The sequence below is a fragment of the Argopecten irradians genome, chromosome 15 (assembly GCF_041381155.1).
Source record: "Argopecten irradians isolate NY chromosome 15, Ai_NY, whole genome shotgun sequence".
NCBI classification, from domain to species: domain Eukaryota; kingdom Metazoa; phylum Mollusca; class Bivalvia; order Pectinida; family Pectinidae; genus Argopecten; species Argopecten irradians.
The window spans coordinates 26,264,795-26,291,240 of NC_091148.1; the positions used below are offsets into that span (position 1 = coordinate 26,264,795).

Genomic DNA, 26,446 nt, shown 5'->3' on the forward strand with positions numbered 1-26,446 from the left:
CTAATTAGACTGTACTTTAACCCATATTCATTTCGCGCATACTATAATTCGCGCCTTCGTTACCTCAAATATATTCGCGAATATTAAATTCGCGATCAAGGACTGCTAAGAGTGTATAAATCTTGTAATTACGTTCGACATTCGCAAAATATTTTATATTTGTTTGACCTCTCTCGCACAATTTCCGCAAAATTTGTATCTTATAATAACATAATCTATAAAATAAAGTGGTGTAAAGCACCTAGGCACAGAATGTAAATAACAAAAGACACTCATATTAGTTTTTATTCTTATTTATTTTAGTTCATATTCATAAATTAAGAATATATCACAAGCATCAAAGCCCTTATATAGTTACAAGGACTTCAGGTGGATAATCTATATCAGGTTTCACAAACAGTTCCGATATCTAATAATTGAACACTCTCTACATATATCGGATAGGTAGTCGGCACACATGTCTATATTAGGTTATGTCTAATTAATTGATTTTAAATCTGATGACGTCATTTGTACCTTTATTGACACAGGACATCAAGAAGTAATCTGTCTTAATATGTTATGTATCAGTTTTAGTGTTTCCTTCTCCTTTTAAAGATTTCGTTGATACTTTCAACACACATGATATATAGAGCTATATTATAAGGAATACCAAGAAAAAGGAGCCATGTTTAATTATTATTAGAAATAAAGCAAAAATGATAAAGAACGTTTGACAAAAAGAGTAATCAATCACAGATGTTGGATTAAAAATAATGGATTTTCGGTAGGAAAGAAAACTTTAAAAATTGTTGTTTAAGAAATCTTGCTATAAACTCGTAACTCGTTAAAGGTTTCGTTTTTTGTTTAACTATTTGCGTAGATCCAATAATACATTAATTAATAAATGAATAATAAGATGTTAAAGGTTTTACATCTGGGTTGCTTTCAATACCCATATATAAAACATTTAATAGAAGCTTTATCTGAACTCGTCAGTCTTTGTTTGAAAAATAAATAATCTTATTCAGACAAGGCCACGTACAAACGTTAAGACTAGGACAATATTATAATTTAACACGTAACTATTTAGTATGACATAACAAAGCATGAATATCAACATTCATACATATATTTGCATTACAAAAGTACATATAACACAAAGTAGAATATAAACTTTCAAAAGACCAACTATAGCATTCGGAACACACTATTATTATTGTATGAAAGGATGATTGCATGGTGTTTTGTATGTGCTTTTATTGTTCTTTTACAATCGTTCGGAACACATTCAGATTTATCTACACAATAACACATATCGAGGAGGAATTAAAAAAGATAGATTTTACATTTCCACAAAGAAATCAGTATGAACAACTTTCATCGTTTAGCACCACGTAATAGTGTTCGGAACACCTTAGTAGGAGCTCATACTTACAATTATTTGTCACAAGACATACAAAAATAGTTTGAATGCATCCGAAAGATAAGAATAGCAATCGACTTTAGGTTTACAAATTGCATGATAACACATGAATCTTAAACAATGACAACAATGATATTGCAACAAAATGCAAATATTTTTTGAAGTGATAGCAAGAACTGTATTTCACTCATAACAAAAATGAATAGGATCACGAATCAAAATGAAAGTTACAAAAACATATGATGTATTGTTTAAACTGAAACCCACTAATATTGGCACATAGGAAAAGACATTCTTAGATTCCGGAACACAGCTGTTCCGAATTCTATCGTCTCACAAAGATATGATATAATTCACACAAAAATATTTAAGCATGGTGATATAAATATTGTTAGTTTGCAATTCCTATATATAATAAATTATAATTTATTCACCAATGATGTAAACGAATTGCAGAAGCACTTAGTTATATGAAGCTGAAAATGACCAAATAAAGGACTTAACATTTTAAAAGATCCTCTACTTTATTTCATTGAAATTTACAATAATGTCTTATTGTACTTCTCTGATTGTTGTATTTAAAATTCTAACGTGTTGTATCCAATCTAGACAAATCGGGTGAATATACATCCATACACTGAATTGTAAAATTTATGAGCATTCAAAAAACAAATGTTCAAAGCTGTATTCATGCATGCTACAATTGCTATTCGGCCGGGACATACGTCAATGGGAGATTTTGGTAGTGATCCTATAGAAAATATTTAATGCTTTCCTTTGTTCATAACCACTGATTGAACTAATCGTTGTTTACGTGTTTTATTTAGGCTGAAATCCATGTTACATGGACCTGTAATATTTAATGCAAAATCACACAGTTTACCATTTGACCCCCGTGTTATGGTAAGTGGGCGGGTTCGGTAATACTGTTTAACACAACATTACGCACTTTACCATTTGACCCTTGTGTTAAGAGCCTTTTGACGTTTTTGACGCCAGCCCACAGTCGGTTAGGTTAGACCTAGTGTAAGATATACAATGTATTCCCTATGTCTTCTGACCTAGTTATAAACCTTTTTTTCTGTAAAAAGCTTGTAGAATTATCTTATTTCCTTTTGAAGAACTGAATATAAAAAAACCACTAAATGTTTAAACTATTTAAACCCTATACGTTGTATTCAAGCCAATTTTCGGACAGTTTAAAGAGTATAATAATATCAAGGAATCAACACATTTTCATTAAAAAGTTTTACAAATTTTGAGACGCCGTTTTCAAAACCTTTCTTTTTTCCAAAAAATCGTTTAGGAAGGTAAATTCGCTATTTACATTTCAAATTTAACATAATCGACACTTCTCATGCTTGTATATGAGACATATACAAGCAAATCTTTGAAACGAAGGTCCCTATCAATTAATGTGCATTTTAAAGTATACCTAATGGATATTTTACTAGCTTTCATACGTAATTTTCTATTAAAGTTTGCAAACTAGTGGTTTTCGTCAATTAATGTTTATTTGAAAATGGACACAATTGGTGTCTTATCAAACAGACGAGTCGGTCCTGAAAACCTAAGCGTATAGAACCAGAAGGTGTGTAATGGGCTTTCAATTCTAAATGGCCAACCTAGCAAACAATGTCATTCTGTGATGACGGAAGATTGCAAAAGTGGAGTTATCTGTGAAGAATAAACTTAAAAGTCTAACTGCTATCGTTAAATACACATTATGACTGAGACCTCGGATGACTGCCAGAAATGTAAGCATGACGTACCAGGGTTCGCACAGGTATTTCACCTTTAGAATTATTTTCTCTTAAAAAGGCCCAGTGTCTGGCTCTGAATACTAAAGCCGAAAGTCTTTGTATGGAAAGAAATATTGTCTCTAATTAAACTTTGTGCTCTTTGAAATGTGTTTCATTGTTATAGCCAATTACGCCATAAAGGTAACGGTTCAAGTTTTGTTCACCGAAAGTTTTACGCAATACGACCATTAGCCAGACAGGTCACTGGAATAGTTTATCTGTCTCAATGCCGAGTATCTATTCCTTTACAATATTTGTCCTGTATCTATTCCTTTTCGAAACTTCGAAAACTGAAATATATCTATCATGATAGCTTGAACTCTATCAGGACTCTTTGAAGTATACCGTAATATATTATCATTCATTTTCTATGCAGTAATGCATAACATCGTATTAGAAAAACACAAAACTGTAAACTATAAATTAAAGAATTAATAAAGCACTTAATGTCTCTGGCAAGTAAAAGTTGACGGATAAAATGGATTTAAGTATTCTAGCTCTAGTATAGCAATTGTCTTGCTCTGGTCATTTTTGATAAATAATTGAAATATTGTTTTAAAAAAAATAAGTTCAGTCTATAAATAATCATAAATAAAAGCCCTATAGACTTCACTAATCCGTATACTTTGAGTGGAGTTATGTTTTGTAAAAAATATAATAAAAAAGTAATCGGCAAGGAGTAAGTCTATAGCGGCATAATGTCAAGAAATAACTTATGTCCTGTTTCAGGAAAAATAAATTATTAGTCATCTGCAGCAGTAAAACTGCAGTAAAAAGCAGAGGAAAACTGAGAATTTCTCTACTTGTCTCGATTAATATTATTAGTAAATAATTGCAAAAATGCAATGAAAAATATTATTGTTTTCATATAGTGCATTTGTTTTCTTTCTGTTATCATTTAAATGTTTGCATTCCAGACATTTCTTAATGTTAACTAACAATACAATAAATTGCAACACGCCATATGCTAAACAATACACCTAAGATGTTCTAAACGATAAAAATGACGGAAACAAACCGACAGAAATAATACAATGTAGGACAATGTAGCTATGAAAGACAATGTAAGAATTTACCTGTATATAATGCAAATACAATCATGCCTAATATGGCAAATCGTTTAATCAAAAATAGGTGTGTTTTTTAACCATACACCAACCAACTGTATCCAACCTATCGTCCAACCCAAGGTCATAAACTAGGATCTGGCAGAGGCTAGCCCTGAGTAGGCATTTAACAATGACATGGTCTTTTTTATTGTATTAAATATTTTTTGTGTGTATGGTATCGAATTGTGGATTTTGATAAACCTTTGTTCTACATGTGGTTCCATAGACGAAATAGTGTGACTGTCATAATTGGAGACGCGCCGATCGATAGGTTCAAAGGTCAGAATCATACTGTGCAGAAAAGTCAAATGTCAAATGTGAGTGCTTAAAATTATTATAATCTTTACAAAGACAATGATATGAAGACAGGTACTCGGGAGTCTAATGTTCCGTATCATACGATGATAATAAATATGACTTATTGTTAACCTCTCTACGCGATGGTATGTCTAATGTCACCACCCCCCTCGCAGATTTGACTTTCCGGGTAATAAATTTTCAAATATGAATATCTTTTGAGACGTGCCTATTTGTTGTCTGAACCTCCCGTTAAGGACCTTGTTACAGCCTAAGTATACACTTTCAGGCAATAAAGTCATAAAACATTAGAAAGTATTAACTCTTGTATTAAACATGTGATGGCTTTTACTGGCTGTTACGAGAGCCAATGATATTCAAAATGTCACTTCACATTTTTATACACATATGACCTTCAAAGGTAACAGTATTCCTATCCGTTCTTTACATACAGAATCGTTCATTGTCATGTGTTCTAAAATTTGATATTTTCATCTTCATCTATCATGTTAAGTTTAAAATCTGAAATTTTGTGAAACGCATCATTAACGCATTACATACACGGAATCAAATAACAACGTTTCAAATCAATTTGAGTGTTGACCTGCATCTATGGTCATATTGTCATAAGTATACTGTACCTCTTGTCTAGAGATATATTTTGATTAGCTCATTTAGAATTCCGTCTTTGCGGGTGTAGCGTCATATTTAAAAAAAACTAAACAAAAACACAAACAACACGATTATTGCTCACAAAATAATGGTCACAATCGATACATTCCCGCAAGGGAGATAACCATATGCAAAGACGGAAAAGCTTTAAACAGTTAAAACAGAGATCTCGAGTTCGAATCCTCATGGAGGCAAGCATTGAAATAGACACGTGCTACGAGACGATGTTATGAAACCTGTGTTAACAGACTTAATTCACCTTTTGCTAATAGGTCATATGTCTGTTGGAAATTTCCTTTAATCCTCACCAGGTAATCGGCTATCGATAATCTGCCAATCATGGATTAAGGTTAAGTGTAAATTAGGCATTCAAACTCGAGATTAAAAATTATCATTACCTGCTATTGTCAAATCGATAACCAATAAATGGTGTTGTCAAATGCGTTTTATATTTCTGTATGCGTACTAAGTATGAACTTGTGCTTACGGAAAATAAGAAATTTTAATGTAACATTTTAGTGGTTGTCCGAAATCATCAAGCAAAAGATAAATTAAACGAATTTAATGATTAGACAATTTCCAACAGCTATCAGGAATATTATCAAACCTTGAACACATATTAACTGCTCATAAGTTTTAAAGGAAGTGTTTATGTAGCATCTTTGTAAATGTTATAGAAAATTTCGAAATTGTATATTTTGTCTTATACAAAGCACAAAATATATTGTAAATTGAAAGACTATTTCGGCAGTTTCTTAATAATAACATCATAACGGTTTTTTTCCGAAAGTGTAATAAACAAAACAATTCATAAATATTAAAAAAGAATATTTCAATAGTCAGAATTTAAATGTATATTCACACTTTAAAATATTAATGTATCGTGTCAGCACTCCCGACGAAAACTTCGAAATTCGAAAAATAGTAAGCACTTAACTTCGAAGAAAAAATATTAATGTATCAAATCAGCACTCCTTAATTGTAATTATAAAATGTCGCATTTCGAAAATAATCAGAACTTTAAAATACATTAACGAAGAAAAAAAGTAATGTATCGTATGAGCACTCCTATACTAAAAAAATGTCGCATTTCGAAGATAATCGGAACTTCAATATAAATTAATGAAGAAAAATATTAATGTTTCGTATGAGTACTTCTAAATTTAAAAAATGTCTCATTCGAAAATAATCAGAACTTAAAAATACATTAACGAAGAAAAATAGTAATGTATCGTATGAGCACTACTAAATTTCAAATACAATGAATAACCATCCCGACAGATACACTCGTAGATTCGTTGATTCCAACTCGTCACCAGTGTCACCACCCACTGCTCACGTCCTAGACAGTGGGGGTCCACTACCCAAGGACGTGATCGGTACACACATATACAACCTGTCGCAATACTAATCGGCAGGTGTATAAAGACTATATATATCGATTACCGGCTTCTATTTAAGATCATACCTGAAATTTACATTTGATTCTGATTGTGATTGAACGTATTTGTATAATTAAACATGTGATGTTCATTTCAAATATTTTTTACATGTTAACATGAATTAGAAAATAGTTATGCTCCTGGCATTATCTGCTTAAGTTTGTCAAAAATATAATTAACGTTTTTATAATACTCCTGGTGCAACAGTTTAAGATATTGTTTTCTTCCTTAGAAACAAAATGTTTAGACATATTTCATTCCAGTGTAGATAAGTATAAATGGGTTTATTGAAATACTAACACATTAGTGATTACATCTTACTAATATGAAGGGATTTTCCATTCAAATTTCCTCCAGAACAAAAAAGCTGTTAAGTCATATTTAAATTTATAATGAGTTTATAAGACGTTGCTTTTAAATGTCGCTAATTGAGCTATGTAATAAACGTCTATCTTAATACCACACGTTTGTTTAGTATCCGAGACGAAACTGTAAACAAGTAGAGTGAATATTTAATCTCTCGGATACCAGAATGGTATTTGTAAACATTGCCAATACTGAATACTTTAACACCTTAGCTGGATTATGAAGCGTGAATATTTGTATTTACGTTTGCATACCGTACACTCATAAACGTTGTTTGTAATGCTAATCGAGCACTAAAACCGTATTGTTGCTCAATTTCTTTGAGTGATTTATCAATTAGTGATACGTTTTAATATTAAAATTTTGGTTTGTCTCTTAATGTACTGGATATAAACCGCAGGAGGTCATGTTTAATGAAATATATGGATTATTACTTAAGAAACATTAAATATTCATAATTCATTGTAATTTAGTACTTCCTATATCATCTTTTACTTAACACTGTCGTAAATGTTGATCACTAATAAATCGTAATGGATCAGGATTTTAGTATACATTACAATTTAATGCATTTTAGGGGAAACTCCTTTAGTCATAATTATGTTTCAAGCTATAACAATTTTATGAACACAAACATGTCTTAACAAAAATCATACATTTGAATATAACGATGACGTGTATGATGATTATTAGTAAGGATTTGAAACTATGGTTGTTGTCCCTTTAAGTGGTATGGTAAACATCAATGCTTTTAACCGACTTATACCCACCCGCTCACAAGGAAAATACATTTCATATCTTTACTTTCTGATATTGCAATAACTACCAACAATAAATGAGAGTTTCCATGTTTGTGTTTACAAACAATGCCCTATTGTTATCTGTGATCGTGATAAAGATCGTCTGTTAGAGAACGTCTTAGATAATATAAATTACTCCAAGTGATATTAGTCTGTCGGGCTGGATAATATGTCCCTGATGTTACGATTGTTTAGTATTCTAGTGGTCAGTTCTGTTACAAACGGTGTAATTGTTGTGTTAGAGATGTGTATGTCAGTCTGGAAAAGTTCAGCCATAGTGGGTATCTATGTGTGTCCGGAGGGTTAGGGTATTGACCGATGTCCACTTAAACGGACTTTAACTAATTATGTTTATGGTTTGATATCCTTCACTGTCGTTTATCACATGACTTCATGTGGTTTATAGGTATATGATAGTCATATCACCACACTATCTTAAGTTCTTCATGAGAATTATCCAATTCATATCACTAGGTAAGAAAATGAGATATTAGTTCAATAATGTGTCTACTTTGTGTCGAAGTCATTTTGTACATGTGTGCAGCGAATATTCAATCAGTTATTCATTTTAAATTGAATTATGTTTAAAAGTGATATTTAAACCAAATGTTCCGTTAGAAAAATTTCTTTTAGAACACATTAGATATGTATGCATTTTAACTTAAGTACTAATAAAAAGGTTTGTAGTTTAAACCCAAACATTGAATTATGTTTAGAAGAATTTTTTGTGGACGATTATGTCCTTGTACATGTAAGCATGTAATGAAATAAGTTTTGAATGTACTATTCAATAGCGTTGTTATTAGTAATAGTTCTGACGTAGCTTGTGCTCTAATATGGAGAATTGTGTATTGATTCTGATCAGAAAGTAGGCTCGGTCCCTATTTATCTTTTTAATGCAATGTGTATTTTAATTAAAACGCTTGACAATTACTGGGTCTGTATTGGAGGGGATCAAGACCATGTGTTCTGGCGTTGTATTGAGCAGTTATAGATCCAGGAACTCTCCTATTCTGGAGGTACGATAGGTGTATAATAGATAATCGATGGGTTTGGACCTAAGGTTGGATCAGTTGGAACGCTAACTGGTACCGTCTTTCTGTAGGTATGCGACACAGGTAAAAATAATCCACAACTTCAACATTATCTTTTTTGGCAGAAATTCCAGGCGCCATATTTATCTTGGGTTAAAATTGGTACAAAGTTTACTCAGTGTAAATTGAAAACTTTTAAACGATTGAAATTAGTTATCAAGAAAGTTCAAGATCATTCCAAATAAGGATTAGCACGTTGGTAATAGGTCATTTCCCTACACATCACGCGAAAATCACGTGGACGACATTTTCTATTATTATGATATTAAAAAGATACTTCCAAATAAAGTAAAATTGCAACTAAATAACATTAGTCCCAATAATTTAATTTCTGTTTTTAAAATGATAATGTTGAAATTGTTTATATACACTTTCAATATATTGCAATAATTAATCAATAAACATAATAATGAACAATGGACGGAAAGCTTGATTTATCACAGACATAGCATGGCTGGGTGAACACTAGACCTCGTCAATGAGGAGCATGTGTTCTCCCCACCGGGAGTTACATCTACCTCTCACGGAGTCAAAATTGGGAGGGACCTCTCGATTTAACTCTCAATGTCTACTTTACACGCACACAAAATACATCAACAAAAAGTACCTGTTTGTTTCATTCCAAAATACAACAAAGAGATTGGATTATTAAGATGTCGTTAAATATGACGTCATCATTACGTATGATTCGGAATTGTTTCACGTACGATATTTCGATGTGTTTTTGACATTCCATCATCCTTGTTTCTTATTATTTTTCCACAAAAAGGTTTTTATGTCCTTTTTCAGCTGTTTTGAGTTTAAACAAACAGGTTCTTTTTGGACTAAATTGACCTGACAATGGATGCGTTGTCGGTATTATGGCGTCAGTTATTACACTACAGTAATGTATTGTAGTACATGTGCCACGCGCCAACCCTGACTGAAGGTGAAATGGTGTTTACCTGGTGATAACTTTTTCGTCCTTTTTAGACATTTTTTATCTATTTTCTTTTTCAATAATGATCAAATGTGCAGTTCAAATCAAAAAGAATATTTTGAATGAAACTTAATATACGAAAACTTGTATTATTTGTCGTTTCGATACTTCATCTATGGTAAGTATCGTGGGTAAATGAATTAAAGATAAATTAAAAAGAGTTTCTTTTTATGTTGACATTGAAATTTCTATATTCATCAAATTATTGGTATTTCATCAAACGTTATGAAAATGAAATCCCTTAAATTCAAACATTTTACAGTAATAATCGATGAATTTTTTTAAAATGTTTTAGATATCTATGGGTTGACGTGGGCTTCCTGACACAGACAGAAATCGTTACTATTGATGGAGTGGCCTTGGAATCCTTTTAAACATAACAATACATACGACAAGTAACAGATCGACCAGAGAAATATCACACGCGCTTTAAGCTTAATTCATTATCGGGTAAATAAACAGTAAACAACTTACCACGAGAAACCAGCCGTCGCCATAGAAACCAGACTGTTTCCATGACAGACAGGTATGTAACAATTAACATAGTTATTTCTGTTTAAAGTTTCAAAAACTTAATAATTTAATCCGTGAGAAAAAAATCACAGTTAGGAGTCCCCGTATACTATATGAACTGCTGTGTCCGTCTGTGGAGGTACGTCGTGGTACTCTATTTCCGGTTCCGGTGGGATTTCCGTCTCCTCTGACTGAACACCTATGATCCAGTTTATGATATACTGGTCTTTGTTAGAGTCTGAGTCCGAATCATCATTGTCTTGTTCTGAAGTCCGTGATTCGTTCTCGTTATTGCTTTTGTTGTTGAAGTTTAGCACATAGGTTGATGAATACCTCCTCATCCCACTAACGTTACCAGCGGTAGTTTTACTCCGGGTAAGCGTCTCGGTTTTGTCAATAGATAACGTTCTTTGATTATTCTTTGCATTCAGTTTCTGTTCACTATTATTCCGTTTGATAAATGTTTTTGATTTTTGGAACTCTTCAATTGGAGAGATAATTTTTGAGTCACTTTTGCAATGCTGTAAGGGACGCCGGTTCGACGTTGTGTTGTTATTGCCACTGGACAAGGAGTTATCCTTACTTGACAGACGTGACGTCCTGAATCGCGTGGACCTCGGCGTCATTTGATTGTGTGAACCCAGAGGTTTCTTCTTCCCCTGATCTACCCTGGGACTGCTGGTGTCTGTCTGTTCCGGAACACACCAAGTCTTTCCTCTGTTCAGACCGGCAGGTTTTCCCTGTTGGCCCAAACTTTGTCCGGACGACGAGGAATTAGCACTTAAAGGGGATTTTGCTGTTTGGCCCCTTAGAGATCCATCACTTGTTGCACTGTGAGGATGACTCCCCGAGTGCCCATTATACGAAGTCCGGCGGAGTAAAGATCCTTGAAGCACTAACTGTGTAGGGGAATACTTGGCCCTGTAGTCTATGGGTGGAAGTTCCGGAGCACTCATTCTCCTATAGTTATAATCCTTTCTGTCAGTCAAACTTTGGACATCGTCTTCTAACAAGTTCTCTTCGATCGGTTTTATATCAAAACTGACAGAGCTTATTCTGCGACGGGCTCCCAGCCACTGCCGTCTCGGACCGGTCTTTGTCGAGTGTCGAGTGTACACCGGCCTTTTTGCAACTGATCCCACTGACGGCTCTATCGTCATTGATTTCGAATCCGATTTCATGTTGTTCTACGCATGCGTGAAGAGATATAAGAAGCTTATATGTCGATGATTGTATCATTCAGACGAACGTATTGACGTGAAGGGTACATTGTTCACTATTAAGGTTTAATATATACATAGTTCAGGTACAGGTAGATCGGCCCATACACCTGGATGACGTCACATAGCTTACCTGTAATATAAGAAAAATGTTCAATAATGACTAGTGCGGTATATATACACCGTTTATATCTACTATAGTCCTATAAATTACAGGTAAATGTTCCCATACATATCTTTATTCACATGTCCGTGAATGCACAGGTACACTTTATACAGTCCGTTATTTAAAGCGACAATTCCGTTATTTAGTGCCGGAGCTTACACAGAGTCATTTAAAGGGCCCTCCATCGCTACGATACATGTACAAGCGCTTCCGATAAATCTTTCATATATGTCTGCTTAACAAAACTTCCTGATTATCAACAGACCAATCAAAAAGGGATGTGGATCATGAAATTTATGTGCAGACAAACGACCTCAGTGGTCAAGTTTTGTAAGCATGACGACAAAGCGTCCCTCTTTGTAGCCGTAAAAGTTGAAGTCATACTACTATAAAATCAGTTTAATGTTATTGCTGGAGATCCAATAAAGATAGGGTGATAGGTTCAAGGGTGGGCAGTAAACACATACAAGAGGCCATCAAACGAGCATTTTCCCTAATCCTTAAAAATCAATTTACAAAATAGTTCCCTTTTTCATTGCAAATCCTACATGAAGGTACACGAGAGCGAATTTGTTTACACGAAAACCAATTTTGAGATTTTCAAAAACACCTGTTTCATTGTTGTTATCCGTTTGTATCTTGAAAGGGAATATAAACGGATTACTTCAACTTTGCTCCATGTATCAGTGTCTTTGACAAGCACAGGTTAAGCCCATGACATTACTGCACGGTATACAGCACTAAGTTATTGAAAGAACGCACGCCGGCTTTTTATCCAAATAACAATTTGGCGAAGCAATAAAAGGATGTAAGTGTTGTAAGGTCGACCAGACTTGTATAGAAATATATCAACTATTTGTCCGCTAGTTCAACCCTAATGAGAATTCCACAGTTTGCTCAAAAAATAATTTCCACTGCTTTAATATTGCTCGGTACGTGCACACTTGGACTCCTCCAGTCTTCGATATCAAACCAACGACATTGATCTGATCTTGTTCAAACAGTGCCTCCCAATATCGCCTGTATCGATCCCCGTATCTTTACCTGCTGTGGAGAACTCCTTGCTGCCTTAGTACTGGTGACTTGGAATGGTCAGTAGATAAGATATATTTTGGTGGTTATGTCCCCCGGTGTAAACCTCAGATGGCGTACTCTGGTCTACCACAGCTGGGCCACGACCAAAGCCGCCAGATTTACAGTCTGCCAAAATCGTCTTGGCCCCAATCTGGAAAAAAATCAGGGAGAGATATATTGGACATATGTGTGACCGGGTATTACACTGTGTTAAACCTAATATTGATCTTACAATGCAAATCTCATTCGAGTATTTAATCCACAAGATTCTGTCAGAACAAAAGTGGATTATTTACTTTCTATTCTATAGTCGTATGTAAAATTAGATTGTGATCATATCTAGGCCGCATATGGTCATGTCCCTGGCACGTTTGTATACCAATGCTAGGTTGTATCTATCGAGTCTATTTAAACACGTATTCTGTACAAATATCTCTTCAATATTTAATTGGACAAGTCGAATTTTGAAATCGTACAGTGGATTTACACTGCTTTCTGTTTTAACGAAAACTTCATCATGATAATATCACTTGAAAATCTTGCCTGTATCTTGTTGGAAATCACTTTTAGAGCACAAAACAAGGCAATGAATTACCGAGTGATTCATGTTACGTTCATTTGTCTTGTTTTAACGATGAACTTTGCAATTATAATATATCACTTTAATTTTGTAGATACCAGCTGCACAAACCTATCAGCGCAATCAATACCACTCAATTTGTAAGTAAGCAATCGATCATTATCTTGAATGATAATGATTTCATAAGAAATAACCTATCTTTAAAACATGTTAAATAAAAAGGGTTCTCCCTGGTCATTCATAAACAGACCTTTGCTTGACTTCAGATTGACCTTAGCTGGCAGAAACACGTTCAACAATGGAGCCGTGGTAAATGTTTAGTCCAGAAAGGTTAGTCATGAAGTTTAACCACAACAAACATATCTAAAATGTATACTTGAATTACTGGATTCGAACCTTGTTTTGTTTTAATAGTATTGTATCCTTTTTTACGACATATACATGATACGCAACCGTTATGATTGATATGCTATTTGTCTTAGATATAACAACCACACTATATATGCGCGAATTTTTTAGACCTGTTCAGATGTCATTTCGCTACTAAAATATAATTGCCCCGACGTAGGTCCGTATGCAGTATACGGGTCTGAGATACCGAATTCAGCTTTAGGTCATATTTCAAAGTAAGAACTCTTAATAACGCAATAGTGACGCGTTATCTTCCTTATTTCTAATGTCGAATCATAGTATAACATCTCCAACAAAATTTAAACTCAGGATTGATTAAACAAGGGCGGGTATACTTATGTTATGAAAAATGGAAAAAGGAAGTGCAAAAGACAAACTAAATAAGTAGAACTAAAAAATATAAAATTGTCCGTCTCTCAACGGCACCGAAATACCAGTTGGTTCTATCAGGAGCCGCAGAACCATAAAACTTTCAATAACTATCAGGTTCATAGCTTAATTTCGTCTTCGCGTTATTTCACCAAGTATTCAGATATGATTTACAGGTGCTCCAAATTTCGTTTATTTTATATTCCTAATGCTTAAAAGGTAATAGGTTATGGATTAAGGGTGGAGGTGTGTAAAATGTTTGGGTTTTTTAAGGTTAGATTAAGGAATACAATTAACATTGTGTTAAGACCAGAAATGGTTTGTTTGTTTGTTTGTTTCATTAATTAGTTATTAACAGCCAGGGTCATGTAAGGACAGCCTCCCATGTATACAGTGTGTAATGTGCATGCTGTTCTTGCTATGAATTACGAAAATTTTGTGTTTGAGGAAAACTGGTATGGATGAAATGTGTAAAATGTGTCTATTTTTTCATGATTTCCTTACAAATATAACCATTGCTATGTACTAATAATTATAGGTAAGAGTTAAAGTGTTGTAGTTTTGTCTTTATTACGTATGCTATCAGTGAGATTACAACCCTTTGAGGACATGGCGAGTAAAGATTGATTGTTTACAACAGCAGTATACTGTTTAGCGTTTGTACACAAGAAGTGATATCCTTATTCTAAATCCTTTTGCAATTATCTGTAAAACTGAACTACAGTCTGTAGTTGTAAAGGCACTGTGTATTCCCAAGTGGCATTGTAGAGAACTTGATATGGAAATAACTCTTTTGTCTTTTCATAATACAAAGGCTATCTGTTTTCGCACTAACGTAATTCTAGCCACGTGTTTACAACCCTACAAGTGAATGTACTAATCCAAACCCTATCTTAAACGCTACTACATAGCACACCGCTGACCTAAATCCTTTGATTTCTGCATTACAAATGTCCTATAATCTTGCCTGCATTACAGATGTCCTATAATCTTGCAAGGTCAGATGGGAAAAACACTGCATCTTTAATCAAGGGAAAGTACTACACCATCAGGTAGTTTATCGTGTCATTACAAAATTGTATGATGTAAATAACTTAATTTATTTTAAATCGATTTCGAAACAAGTCATATCACTTATGCAAATCACTTTCGATTACCCGGATGTGAGCGTGCGAGGGGTCTTACAATGGGTGGAAACCTGAATTTTTGGTGAAAACCCACGTGATCAGGCAGATGACCTCTGACCTTTGTACGTCCGTGCTGAGATCAAACTCGAGTCGGCTGGGTGAAAGGAGAATGGCTTAACCAGGTACAATACAATAATATATCAAGATTTAGAAATTTGAGAAAAAATACAGGTTGTACCAAAGATGTGAAAGAAAAAATAACGTTTGAATAATTATTTTCGAGTGCGATTAAAACTCGCGGGGAAAAAATGAGAAAAAAAATGTATATCACAGGTGACTTCATTCTCAATACTCCAGGTGTTACTATCACTTTCGACATATCCATGCATGAACTATCTCATACTAAAACTGGAGGCAACGGACGACACAGGTAATTTGATATTTTGATCCACATCAAAGGAATTATATAATGGTACACTGTGGTTGACCAAGTTGCTTTGAAATATGCCGTCATTCGTAATGTTTTCTTCAAAGGGAGTCTTTGCAGGCAAGTGATTGGTAAGTTTTTTCTGAACTACATTCAGTTTTACTATGAGATAGGACAGGCATGGATATAGCATCAGTGATTATAGTAACTCCTGGAATATGGAAGATGAGGTAACATTCAAAGGACTTAAATACGCGTAAATTTGTCGTAGGGACAAAGATATGTACATATTGTAATGTGTTCCGTTTATGTGGATCTATATGTTAGTATGCAATTTGCAGTGAAAATGTCATTTAGCATTAAAACGCAAAATTGAGTTCCAGCGAATATGAATCAGTTTACTGCATCCTCAGTCAATATGACCCTAGCCTTCTAAATGATTCCGGGTAAGGGTAGCCTAATAGTTCATTGTATATAAAGATGGGAGAAAGCAGCGCTGTACCCAGCCTACTAAATGTTTCTTGAGTAAGGGTAGCCTATTAGTTCATTGTATATAAAGTTGGGAGACAGCAGTGCTGTACCTAGCCTACTAAATGTTTCTTGAGTAAGGGTAGCCTATTAGTTCATTGTATATAAAGTTGGGAGACAGCAGTGCTGTACCTAGCCTACTAAATGTTTCTTGAGTAAGGGTAGCCTATTAGTTCATTGTATATAAAGTTGGGAGACAGCAGTGCTGTACCTAGCCAACTAAATGTTTCTTGAGTAAGGGTAGCCTACTAGATGTTTCCTGAGTAAGGGTAGCCTATTAGTTCATTGTATATAAAGTTGGGAGACAGCACTGCTGTACCTAGCCTACTAAATGTTTCTTGAGTAAGGGTAGCCTATTAGTTCATTGTATATAAAGTTGGGAGACAGCACTGCTGTACCTAGCCTACTAAATGTTTCTTGAGTAAGGGTAGCCTATTAGTTCATTGTATATAAAGTTGGGAGACAGCACTGCTGTACCTAGCCTACTAAATGTTTCTTGAGTAAGGGTAGCCTATTAGTTCATTGTATATAAAGTTGGGAGGTAGCAGTGCTGTACCTAGCATACTAAATATTTCTTGAGGAAGGGTAGCCTAAGTTCATTGTATATAAAGTTGGGAGACAGCAGTGTTGTACCTAACCTACTAAATGGTTCTTGAGTAAGGGTAGCCTATTAGTTCATTGTATATAAAGTTGGGAGACAGCACTGCTGTACCTAGCCTACTAAATGTTTCTTGAGTAAGGGTAGCCTATTAGTTCATTGTATATAAAGTTGGGAGACAGCAGTGCTGTACCTAGCCTACTAAATGTTTCTTGAGTAAGGGTAGCCTATTAGTTCATTGTATATAAAGTTGGGAGACAGCAGTGCTGTACCTAGCCTACTAAATGTTTCTTGAGTAAGGGTAGCCTACTAAATGTTTCTTGAGTAAGGGTAGCCTATTAGTTCATTGTATATAAAGTTGGGAGACAGCAGTGCTGTACCTAGCCTACTAAATGTTTCTTGAGTAAGGGTAGCCTATTAGTTCATTGTATATAAAGTTGGGAGACAGCAGTGCTGTACCTAGCCTACTAAATGTTTCTTGAGTAAGGGTAGCCTATTAGTTCATTGTATATAAAGTTGGGAGACAGCACTGCTGTACCTAGCCTACTAAATGTTTCTTGAGTAAGGGTAGCCTAATAGTTCATTGTATATAAAGTTGGGAGACAGCAGTGCTGTACCTAGCCTGCTAAATGTTTCTTTAGTAAGGGTAGCCTATTAGTTCATTGTATATAAAGCTGGGAGGTAGCAGTGCTGTACCTAGCATACTAAATATTTCTTGGGGAAGGGTAGCCTAAGTTCATTGTATATAAAGTTGGGAGACAGCAGTGTTGTACCTAACCTACTAAATGGTTCTTGAGTAAGGGTAGCCTATTAGATGTTTCCTGAGTAAGGCTAGCCAATTAGTTCATTGTATATAAAGTTGGAAGACAGCAGTGCTGTACCTAGCCTACTAAATGTTTCTTGTGTAAGGGTAACCTACTAGATGTTTCCTGAGTAAGGCTAGCCAATTAGTTCATTGTATATAAAGTTGGAAGACAGCAGTGTTGTACCTAGCATACTAAATGTTTCTTGAGTAAGGGTAGCCTATTAGTTCATTGTATCTAAAGTTGGGAGACAGCACTGCTGTACATAGCCTTCTAAATATTCTTTAGTAAGGGTAGCCTATTAGTTCATTGTATATAAAGTTGAGAGATAGCACTGCTGTACCTAGCCTACTAAATGTTTCTTGAGTAAGGGTAGCCTAATAGTTCATTGTATATAAAGTTGGGAGACAGCAGTGCTGTACCTAGCCTACTAAATGTTTCATGAGTAAGGCTAGCCTATTAGTTCATTGTATAAAAAGTTAGGAGACAGCAGTGCTGTACCTAGCCTACTAAATGTTTCTTGAGTAAGGGTAGCCTATTAGTTCATTGTATATAAAGTTGAGAGATAGCACTGCTGTACCTAGACTACTAAATGTTTCTTGAGTAAGGGTAGCCTAATAGTTCATTGTATATAAAGTTGGGAGACAGCAGTGCTGTATCTAGCCTACTAAATGTTTCCTGAGTAAGGCTAGCCAATTAGTTCATTGTATATAAAGTTGGGAGACAGCAGTGCTGTACCTAGCCTACTAAATGTTTATTGTGTAAGGGTAACCTACTAGATGTTTCCTGAGTAAGGGTAGCCTATTAGTTCATTGTATCTAAAGTTGGGAGACAGCAGTGCTGTACCTAGCCTACTAAATGTTTCCTGAGTAAGGGTAGCCTATTAGTTCATTGTATATAAAGTTGGGAGACAGGAGTGCTGTACCTAGCCTACTAATTGTTTTTTTAGTAAGGGTAGCCTATTAGCCTATAGTTCATTGTATATACAGTTGGGAGACAGCAGTGCTGTACTTAGCCTACTAAATGTTTCCTGAGTAAGGGTAGCCAATTAGTTCATTGTATATAAAGTTTGGAGACAGCAGTGTTGTACCTAGCCTACTAAATGTTTCTTGAGTAAGGGTAGCCTATTAGATGTTTCCTGAGTAAGGCTAGCCAATTAGTTCATTGTATATAAAGTTGGAAGACAGCAGTGTTGTACCTAGCCTGCTAAATGTTTCTTGTGTAAGGGTAGCCTATTAGATGTTTCCTGAGTAAGGCTAGCCAATTAGTTCATTGTATATAAAGTTGGAAGACAGCAGTGTTGTACCTAGCCTACTAAATGTTTCTTGAGTAAGGGTAGCCTATTAGATGTTTCCTGAGTAAGGCTAGCCAATTAGTTCATTGTATATAAAGTTGGAAGACAGCAGTGTTGTACCTAGCCTGCTAAATGTTTCTTGAGTAAGGGTAGCCTATTAGTTCATTGTATATAAAGTTGGAAGACAGCAGTGTTGTACGTAGCCTACTTAATGTTTCTTGAGTGATGGTAGCCTATTAGTTCATTGTATATAAAGTTGGGAGACAGCAGTGCTGTACCTAGCCTACTAAATGTTTCTTGAGTAAGGGTAGCCTATTAGTTCATTGTATATAAAGTTGGAAGACAGCAGTGTTGTACGTAGCCTACTTAATGTTTCTTGAGTGAGGGTAGCCTATTAGTTCATTGTATATACAGTTGGGAGACAGCAGTGCTCTACTTAGCCTACTAAATGTTTCCTGAGTAAGGGTAGCCTAATAGTTCATTGTATATAAAGTTGGGAGACAGCAGTGTGTACCTAGCCTACTAAATGTTTCTTGAGTAAGGGTAGCCTATTAGTTCATTGTATATAAAGTTGGGAGACAGCAGTGTGTGTACCTAGCCTACTAAATGTTTCTTGAGTAAGGGTAGCCTATTAGATCATTGTATATAAAGTTGGGAGACAGCAGTGCTGTACCTAGCCTACTAAATGTTTCTTGAGTAAGGGTAGCCTATTAGATCATTGTATATAAAGTTGGGAGACAGCACTGCTGTACCTAGCCTACTAAATGTTTCTTGAGTAAGGGTAGCCTATTAGTTCATTGTATATAAAGTTGGGAGACAGCAGTGTTGTACCTAGCCTACTAAATGTTTCTTGAGTAAGGGTAGCCTATTAGATCATTGTATATAAAGTTGGGAGACAGCAGTGTTGTACCTAGCCTGCTAAATGTTTCTTGAGTAAGGGTAGCCTATTAGTTCATTGTATATAAAGTTGGGAGACAGCAGTGTTGTACCTAGCCTACTAAATGTTTCTTGAGTAAGGGTAGCCTATTAGATCATTGTATATAAAGTTGGGAGACAGCACTGCTGTACCTAGCCTACTAAATGTTTCTTGAGTAAGGGTAGCCTATTAGTTCATTGTATATAAAGTTGGGAGACAGCAGTGTTGTACCTAGCCTACTAAATGTTTCTTGAGTAAGGGTAACCTAATAGTTCATTGTATAAAAAGTTAGGAGACAGCAGTTTTGTATCTAGCCTACATTGTACGATGGCCGACAAGAGCCTGACAAAAAGATATGAAAAAACTGTAACGCTTTTTATCATGGTACATTTTTTTCACATATTTTTGTACCACAATATGGTACAAAAACATGTGAAAGTTCGGTACAGAAAGATTATAAACATCTCGAGAAAATCCAGATAACATTCACATGTTTATGTACCAATAGCCGAAATGAGCCGGCAAAAAGGTGTGAAAGCTAATTTCTTTTCACTTGTTTTTGTACCACTGATGGTACAAAAAGATGTGAAAGCATGGTACATAAACATGTGAAACGATTTACCTTTCATATCTTTCTTTGCCATCGGTGGTACAAAAACATGTGAAAGCGTGGTACAAAAACATATGAAAGGGTCTGAGCTTTCACATCTTTTTGTCCCATCAGTGGTACAAAAACACGTGAAACTGTGGTACACAAAGATGTGAAAGGAGCATTGTAATGTTGTTATCAAACACCATGACCAAAGCTGACCCCGAATAGCAGCGGTTTGATTAGGGCGTCACAACAAGCGTAAAATGTCGTTAAGAACATTTGAGGACAAACAGAAACAAAACTATATTGCTATTTTTCGGGTGTAACTTAGGGCCTACGATTGTTAGATAAAACCTGTAAGATGTGGGCATTCCTATTACATGTATATAGATAAATAAATGAAACATGGTTTCCAACATTAAAGTATTTGTTTAATTGTTTTATATTATTTTCCCGTGAAGCTGTATACAATCTAACTGTTGACAACTTTATCGGGAAGTCATTTGTCAAACTCGGTAACCTTTGAGTCTCTCGCCTTTTACATGTTTCTGTACCATGGCTGTTTTCGGCCGCTGTTTTGGTACAGAAAGATATAAAAGTGACTGCTCACATAAATACTGCTTTCACATCTTTGTGTACCATGCTTTCATATGTTTTTGTACCATTCATGGTACACAAACATGTGAAAAAACTGTACCATGATAAAAAGCTCTACAGTTTTTTCATATCATTTTGCCAGGCTCTTGTCGTAACATTGTATATAGAGTTGGTAAACAATACTGCTTACCAAGCCATCTTGATGTTTCCTGAATAAGGGTAGCCTTCTAGAATATAAAGTTGGGAGACAGCACTGCTATATTAGTTGCCGGTATTGTTCGTATGACTGACATTTTCACCATTTCTAGGTCATAAGTTTAATTGCGAATATTTGATCTCTGAAATATCATGCAAGTGGTGGTTTATTTGGCCAGACCGCAAAAATCTTATTGGAAGAAAAATGCATTTATGTCCAAATCGCGAAAATATTGGCCTGTTTTACGGTATCCTTATGGGTTGTATGAAGCGCTAGGTTACCGAGTGCTCCGACAAGTAGACAACTAAATCTGGAACTGTATGACGTACCTGTTCCCCGGTTAGTGATTAAAGATGTCAAACATTTACCTGTAGTTGTACCATAAAGGACATTTTTGTACAACGAGAGCACCTAATACCTAAAGAGGAACACAAGGGCATATGAAGACAGAGTTATTGTTTGATTTCCGAGTAAGAGTTTTATGGTGTGGTTAGAAAAGTGTAATTCCACGTTCGATCTTATGTTTTTCATGTATACTGTATCGTTTTTTGTTCGCAGAGGATCTTTACAGTTTCAACGGAAAACGACGCGAAATAAGATATATGCGAATACAATAGCAACAAAACTGATAAGTAGGATAGTCTGAATTAATTACATATGTTAAAAATTGACGAATACCAGGATATTTCTTCTCGAAATTTAGTATCTCAAAATGTAACAACAATAAAGTATACGAAGGCTAATAATGAAATATGTTATATGTAGATTTTATTCTGAAATGTCTTAGTCAACCAGTTATGTAAAGATATAAAACCTTCACTTGTCGATAATACTACAAATCAACTTACCTCTGTTGCCTAGCTGGAGCTGATCACACAGGTAAGGAGCAAGGTGAAGCTAACACACAGATCCTCTTGAGGACAAACATTCGAGTTAGAATTCTGAGGAAATCGTCCAACTGCTTATGCTCTCACAAAAATATCCTGTCATCCTTGAGTTTATTTTATTCCTTTCAATGTCAAGTAATTGTGCTACAATTGCCATATGATGTAATTCCTTTTCATTTACAAGTTCTGATTTTTTGTACACCACATCAACAATTGTTCATCTACTTGTGTGTTTTGTTGAGGTCAAACCATCCTCCGACTCTGGCAGAAAATGCAACACTGAGCTGAACCAATTTTCACATCCAAGAGCCAAGCTTGGTAGTGGCAGGTCTAGTAGCGTATCCGGTAGCTCCAGGTGTCTGTGACAAGTTGTAACCCAGTGCTAGGGAACTGCTAATCTGTTAATAAATCCTCTGTCTATCACTGTAGCCCTGACAGACCTACACACAAGAACAGAACCATTTATCAACAAACACTCGCCGCCATGTTGCACCACATGTACCCTCTGACTCGGCTGGTGACGAGCTGTAGGCATGAACTAGAACATACCGACAAATTACGGATCGCTCCAAATTAAACTACTTCTATCAATTTATTCTTATTGATATAATGTACGTCCTTCGACTCGTTTGAGTGTTTTATCAGTCTGGACTAGTCAAGCACAAATACTCATTATATAACCCATAACAGGTATATCAATCGTAAAATAAAGATAATTCTAAATAAACGCAGGTAAGTAATTATACATCCCAATGACAGCATTGGAATGGAAATATTCATTTTATATTACAGTGTATAGATAATTCTTAAAACGACAAAAACCTTGTTGATTTCAAAAACAAATTACAACACATGAATAATGAAATTAATATTCATCTTTCTTCATAGAAACTTGAGCAAAGGAGAAAAAGACTTAATCAAGTACAATTACCAACCACGAAACCTTAATTGAAAAATTGAATTCTTCATTATCTACAAACAAAATTATAATTTAAAGAACATCATGTCGGTGAAAATATCAGTATCTAATTTAAAAAATGCCATAAAATTTAAAGGGAATTGAAATAAGTTTAAAAAATCTTTCCTATCTAAACTCTTTGTTTCATCACTTACTAATCGGTAAGTCAATATTGGCTCACGGAACAAAAAATTGATTAATTCTTTTGATATGTTTTGGAACATTCACTTGAAAAGCGAAAAAGAATCGATAGAATATTGAGTCATATAAATTATTCAAAATTACATAATACACAGTACGGAATGCTTTTATTGTGGTTGGTTGTTTTTATATTGACACCGCTGGTCTCCCGCAGTCTCCTATCGCCGTGACAGCGTGAAGTCTGACAAGGGCGGTGATAAGGGGTCTCCAAATATATAGGGAGCTGTTGGAAGCTGTTCAGGACCTCGTGTCTGGTGATACTGGGGTATTTATAGGAACTGACACGAGGCTGTTCCATGGAGAAGTATTTCCTAACCCCAATGTGAATGTATCTGGTGTTCAGCACGTAGCTTGTCCAGATCCGATGTATCCAAAGGAAAGCGTAGTCTTAATAATGACGGTATTGTGTGGCCAGGCCTCAGCATCGTGCAACGGTTTTAAGACCAAAACATCTGAAGATAAGACTTAGCAAATGAAAGATGACGTAAGAAAACGTGACGTCATTTCTGATTGGCTAAGTCTAAACTTAAGTCTAAGACTGTTACATGATCCTGAAGCCAGGACGAAGTGTGTTGAGACCAGGCCCAAGGAGCATGAAAACGTTTTAAGTCAAAAACATTCTTAAGTATAGATTTAGCCAATCACAGATGACGTTACAAAAGGTTACGTCATTTTTGATTGGCTATGCAAGTTTCATTATCCTTGGGTCAGGTGTGTCAAACAGAAGACGCCTTTTGGTTAATTAACAATAATCATGATACATGATTACATTAAGTGAACCGTTCATCAAAACGTTACAAATTACATATTCAAACTTTTCTTTACATTAAACAGTTTTAAATGTTCTACTCTCTGTGGACACAAGGACGTGCAGGAACAAAATGGGGTTAAGTAGGAAATGAGTTATGAAACATATCCTGAAATGAAGAAAACTCCAAATAATCTGGAGCTCCATCAATGTTTTGGTGTACCTGAATATAATGAATTTTCAAACATTTTCGGACACACTAGGATTATGAAAAATCAATAAGTAATCTGCTTTGAAGGTTTTGATCCTGAAATCATCTGCTTAAATTCATTCAACGGTGTATATCGTTCAAATGCGAACAGAAAAAACATAAGATCAAAGATATAATGAATGTATGTCAAATTGGGCTTCAAAAGGATTAACTTGATGCAAAGTACTTTGGAAAGAGACAATGTATCAAAAACACCATTCGAGGTCGTTTGAAGTTTTGCTATGTAATGTTTTAGCCGCCAACAACACAACAATTGGAATTGATGTTCACGAGCTGCTCTTCATCAGCCACAATGTAACAACGCTTCCGATGTAAAGATGTACAAATATTGGCCTATTGGTATACTCACGGGTGTTGGGTAGAGATAGCGGAATCGGGTGTCTTTGATGCTACGCGCCCTTGAAATAGTCAGTTTTAGTCATCCCACGCGTGTTGTTCAGAATGAATTCTGCAGGAGTATCGAGTTCCACTCCATCAACACATGCATTGTGTTCCTCCGTATTGTTCGCCGTCTGTTGACAGTCGTAACAATGGCCAGTCGTGTGTTACATTGAAAAATCATTTATGTTATAGGAAAGTGTTATCTGGCTATCTCGGTGATAGAGAAATTCCTACCGACGGTAGCTTATACTGTCTCGTAATATCGTCACTAAGTAATGTCACACCGTTATTGAAGCCAATATATGTCCTGGACGTGTCAGACATTGACAAGTTACAGCAATTAAACTTTATCTTCTTTCAAGTTTGATATGGATCTTATTATGTTATAGATAAAATGATACACATTCCGTCATAAAAAGCTATGTAATGCTTTTAAGTATAACTTCCAGTGATGTATTTAATTATTGTAGTCAAAAGGTCTATAACTTCCGGTAATAAGATTCGCTGTAGTCAGTTGATCTATAACTTCCGGTGATAGGTTTTGCTGTAGTCAGTTGATCTACATTGTATAACTTCTGGCTACTGAAATATCAGTTGCAAGTGGATCTATAATGTTCACAGATTGCTAATATTATTGTAGTAACAATCAATCTATTCTTCTGTAGCATTACATTGTTATCCGTAAAACCTTTGTTGAATCATTGGCTTATGTGTCCGGTAGAATGGAATACCTCTACTTTTTCTAAACTGTTAATTTCCCCAAATATCTGAAGCCGGATTCGATTGCACATTTGGTAATTCAAATATCGTATACAGTCAATTGGATTTCTGTATTAGACATTCGGAATATTGCTGCAACAAATGCTTCCGGTAACAGGTTCTAATTGAATAACTTTTGCGATTTATTGATTTATGAAATCCGGTTCCAATGGTTATTCTTGATTACGGTATAGATGGTCGTCAATAGTAGCCTTTGGTGTATTAATGTCTTTTAAGTAAAGGATCCCTGTTATCCAATTATTTTGTTACTCTATGAAATATTTTGAATTGAAATTAAGGACTTAAAAAATTATCTACAATCAGAATAGCCTATAACACATTAAATGTATACAAATATAGCTATACTAAACAACACTAATCAGATCGCTCAACAACAACAAAATATCTACTCACGTGAACAGCTTTTGATAACCATCTATTTGCCTTCTAAAGTCCTAATAATGGTCAGTTAGGGGCGTCAGACAGTTCTGGTGTGGGCTCTCCAGTCAGATGACCCAAGGTAGTTATATTATCATAAATGTCATCAGTGATATTGCAGTCAATGAGCATGATACTCAGTGTACACAATCCCGTGTAAATCCGAGGTATTAAGGAACAAACATTGGAGAAGATTCCAAGGAGACCATTCCTTTATGGGTTGGAATCCTCTTGTCTACATGCTATTGTCCAAACCACTGTCTTTAGTAAGATTATTGGCTTCCAACTTTCTGAGGTACTTACTTTTTCTGCCTCCACTATTTGCAGTAGGAAGGCTTTGTTTGCGTGACACAGTCAAGCTGTCACAATTATGTCTGAGAACGAGACAAAAGCTGATGAAAGCGACTGTTGAGATTCCGTGAGAGA

General features: G+C 35.2%; 1 protein-coding gene across 1 annotated transcript; it reads right to left on the minus strand.

Annotated features, from left to right (window-relative positions):
* Nucleotides 1-277: 277 nt before the first annotated feature.
* On the minus strand, nucleotides 278-26,316 carry LOC138309502 (uncharacterized). The gene is made up of 4 exons (XM_069250716.1): nucleotides 25,997-26,316; nucleotides 22,226-22,704; nucleotides 12,910-13,090; nucleotides 278-11,832 (listed from the first exon to the last, which is right to left on the minus strand). The coding sequence occupies exon 4, from the start codon at nucleotides 11,658-11,660 to the stop codon at nucleotides 10,572-10,574; it is 1,089 nt and encodes a 362-aa protein (XP_069106817.1). The 5' UTR covers nucleotides 11,661-11,832; nucleotides 12,910-13,090; nucleotides 22,226-22,704; nucleotides 25,997-26,316; the 3' UTR covers nucleotides 278-10,571.
* Between the last annotated feature and the right edge of the window lie 130 nt (nucleotides 26,317-26,446).

Excerpts from the sequence above, each read along its gene's own strand:
- LOC138309502 (XM_069250716.1), bottom strand. The coding sequence starts at position 11,660 with ATGAAATCGGATTCGAAATCAATGACGATAGAGCCGTCAGTGGGATCA.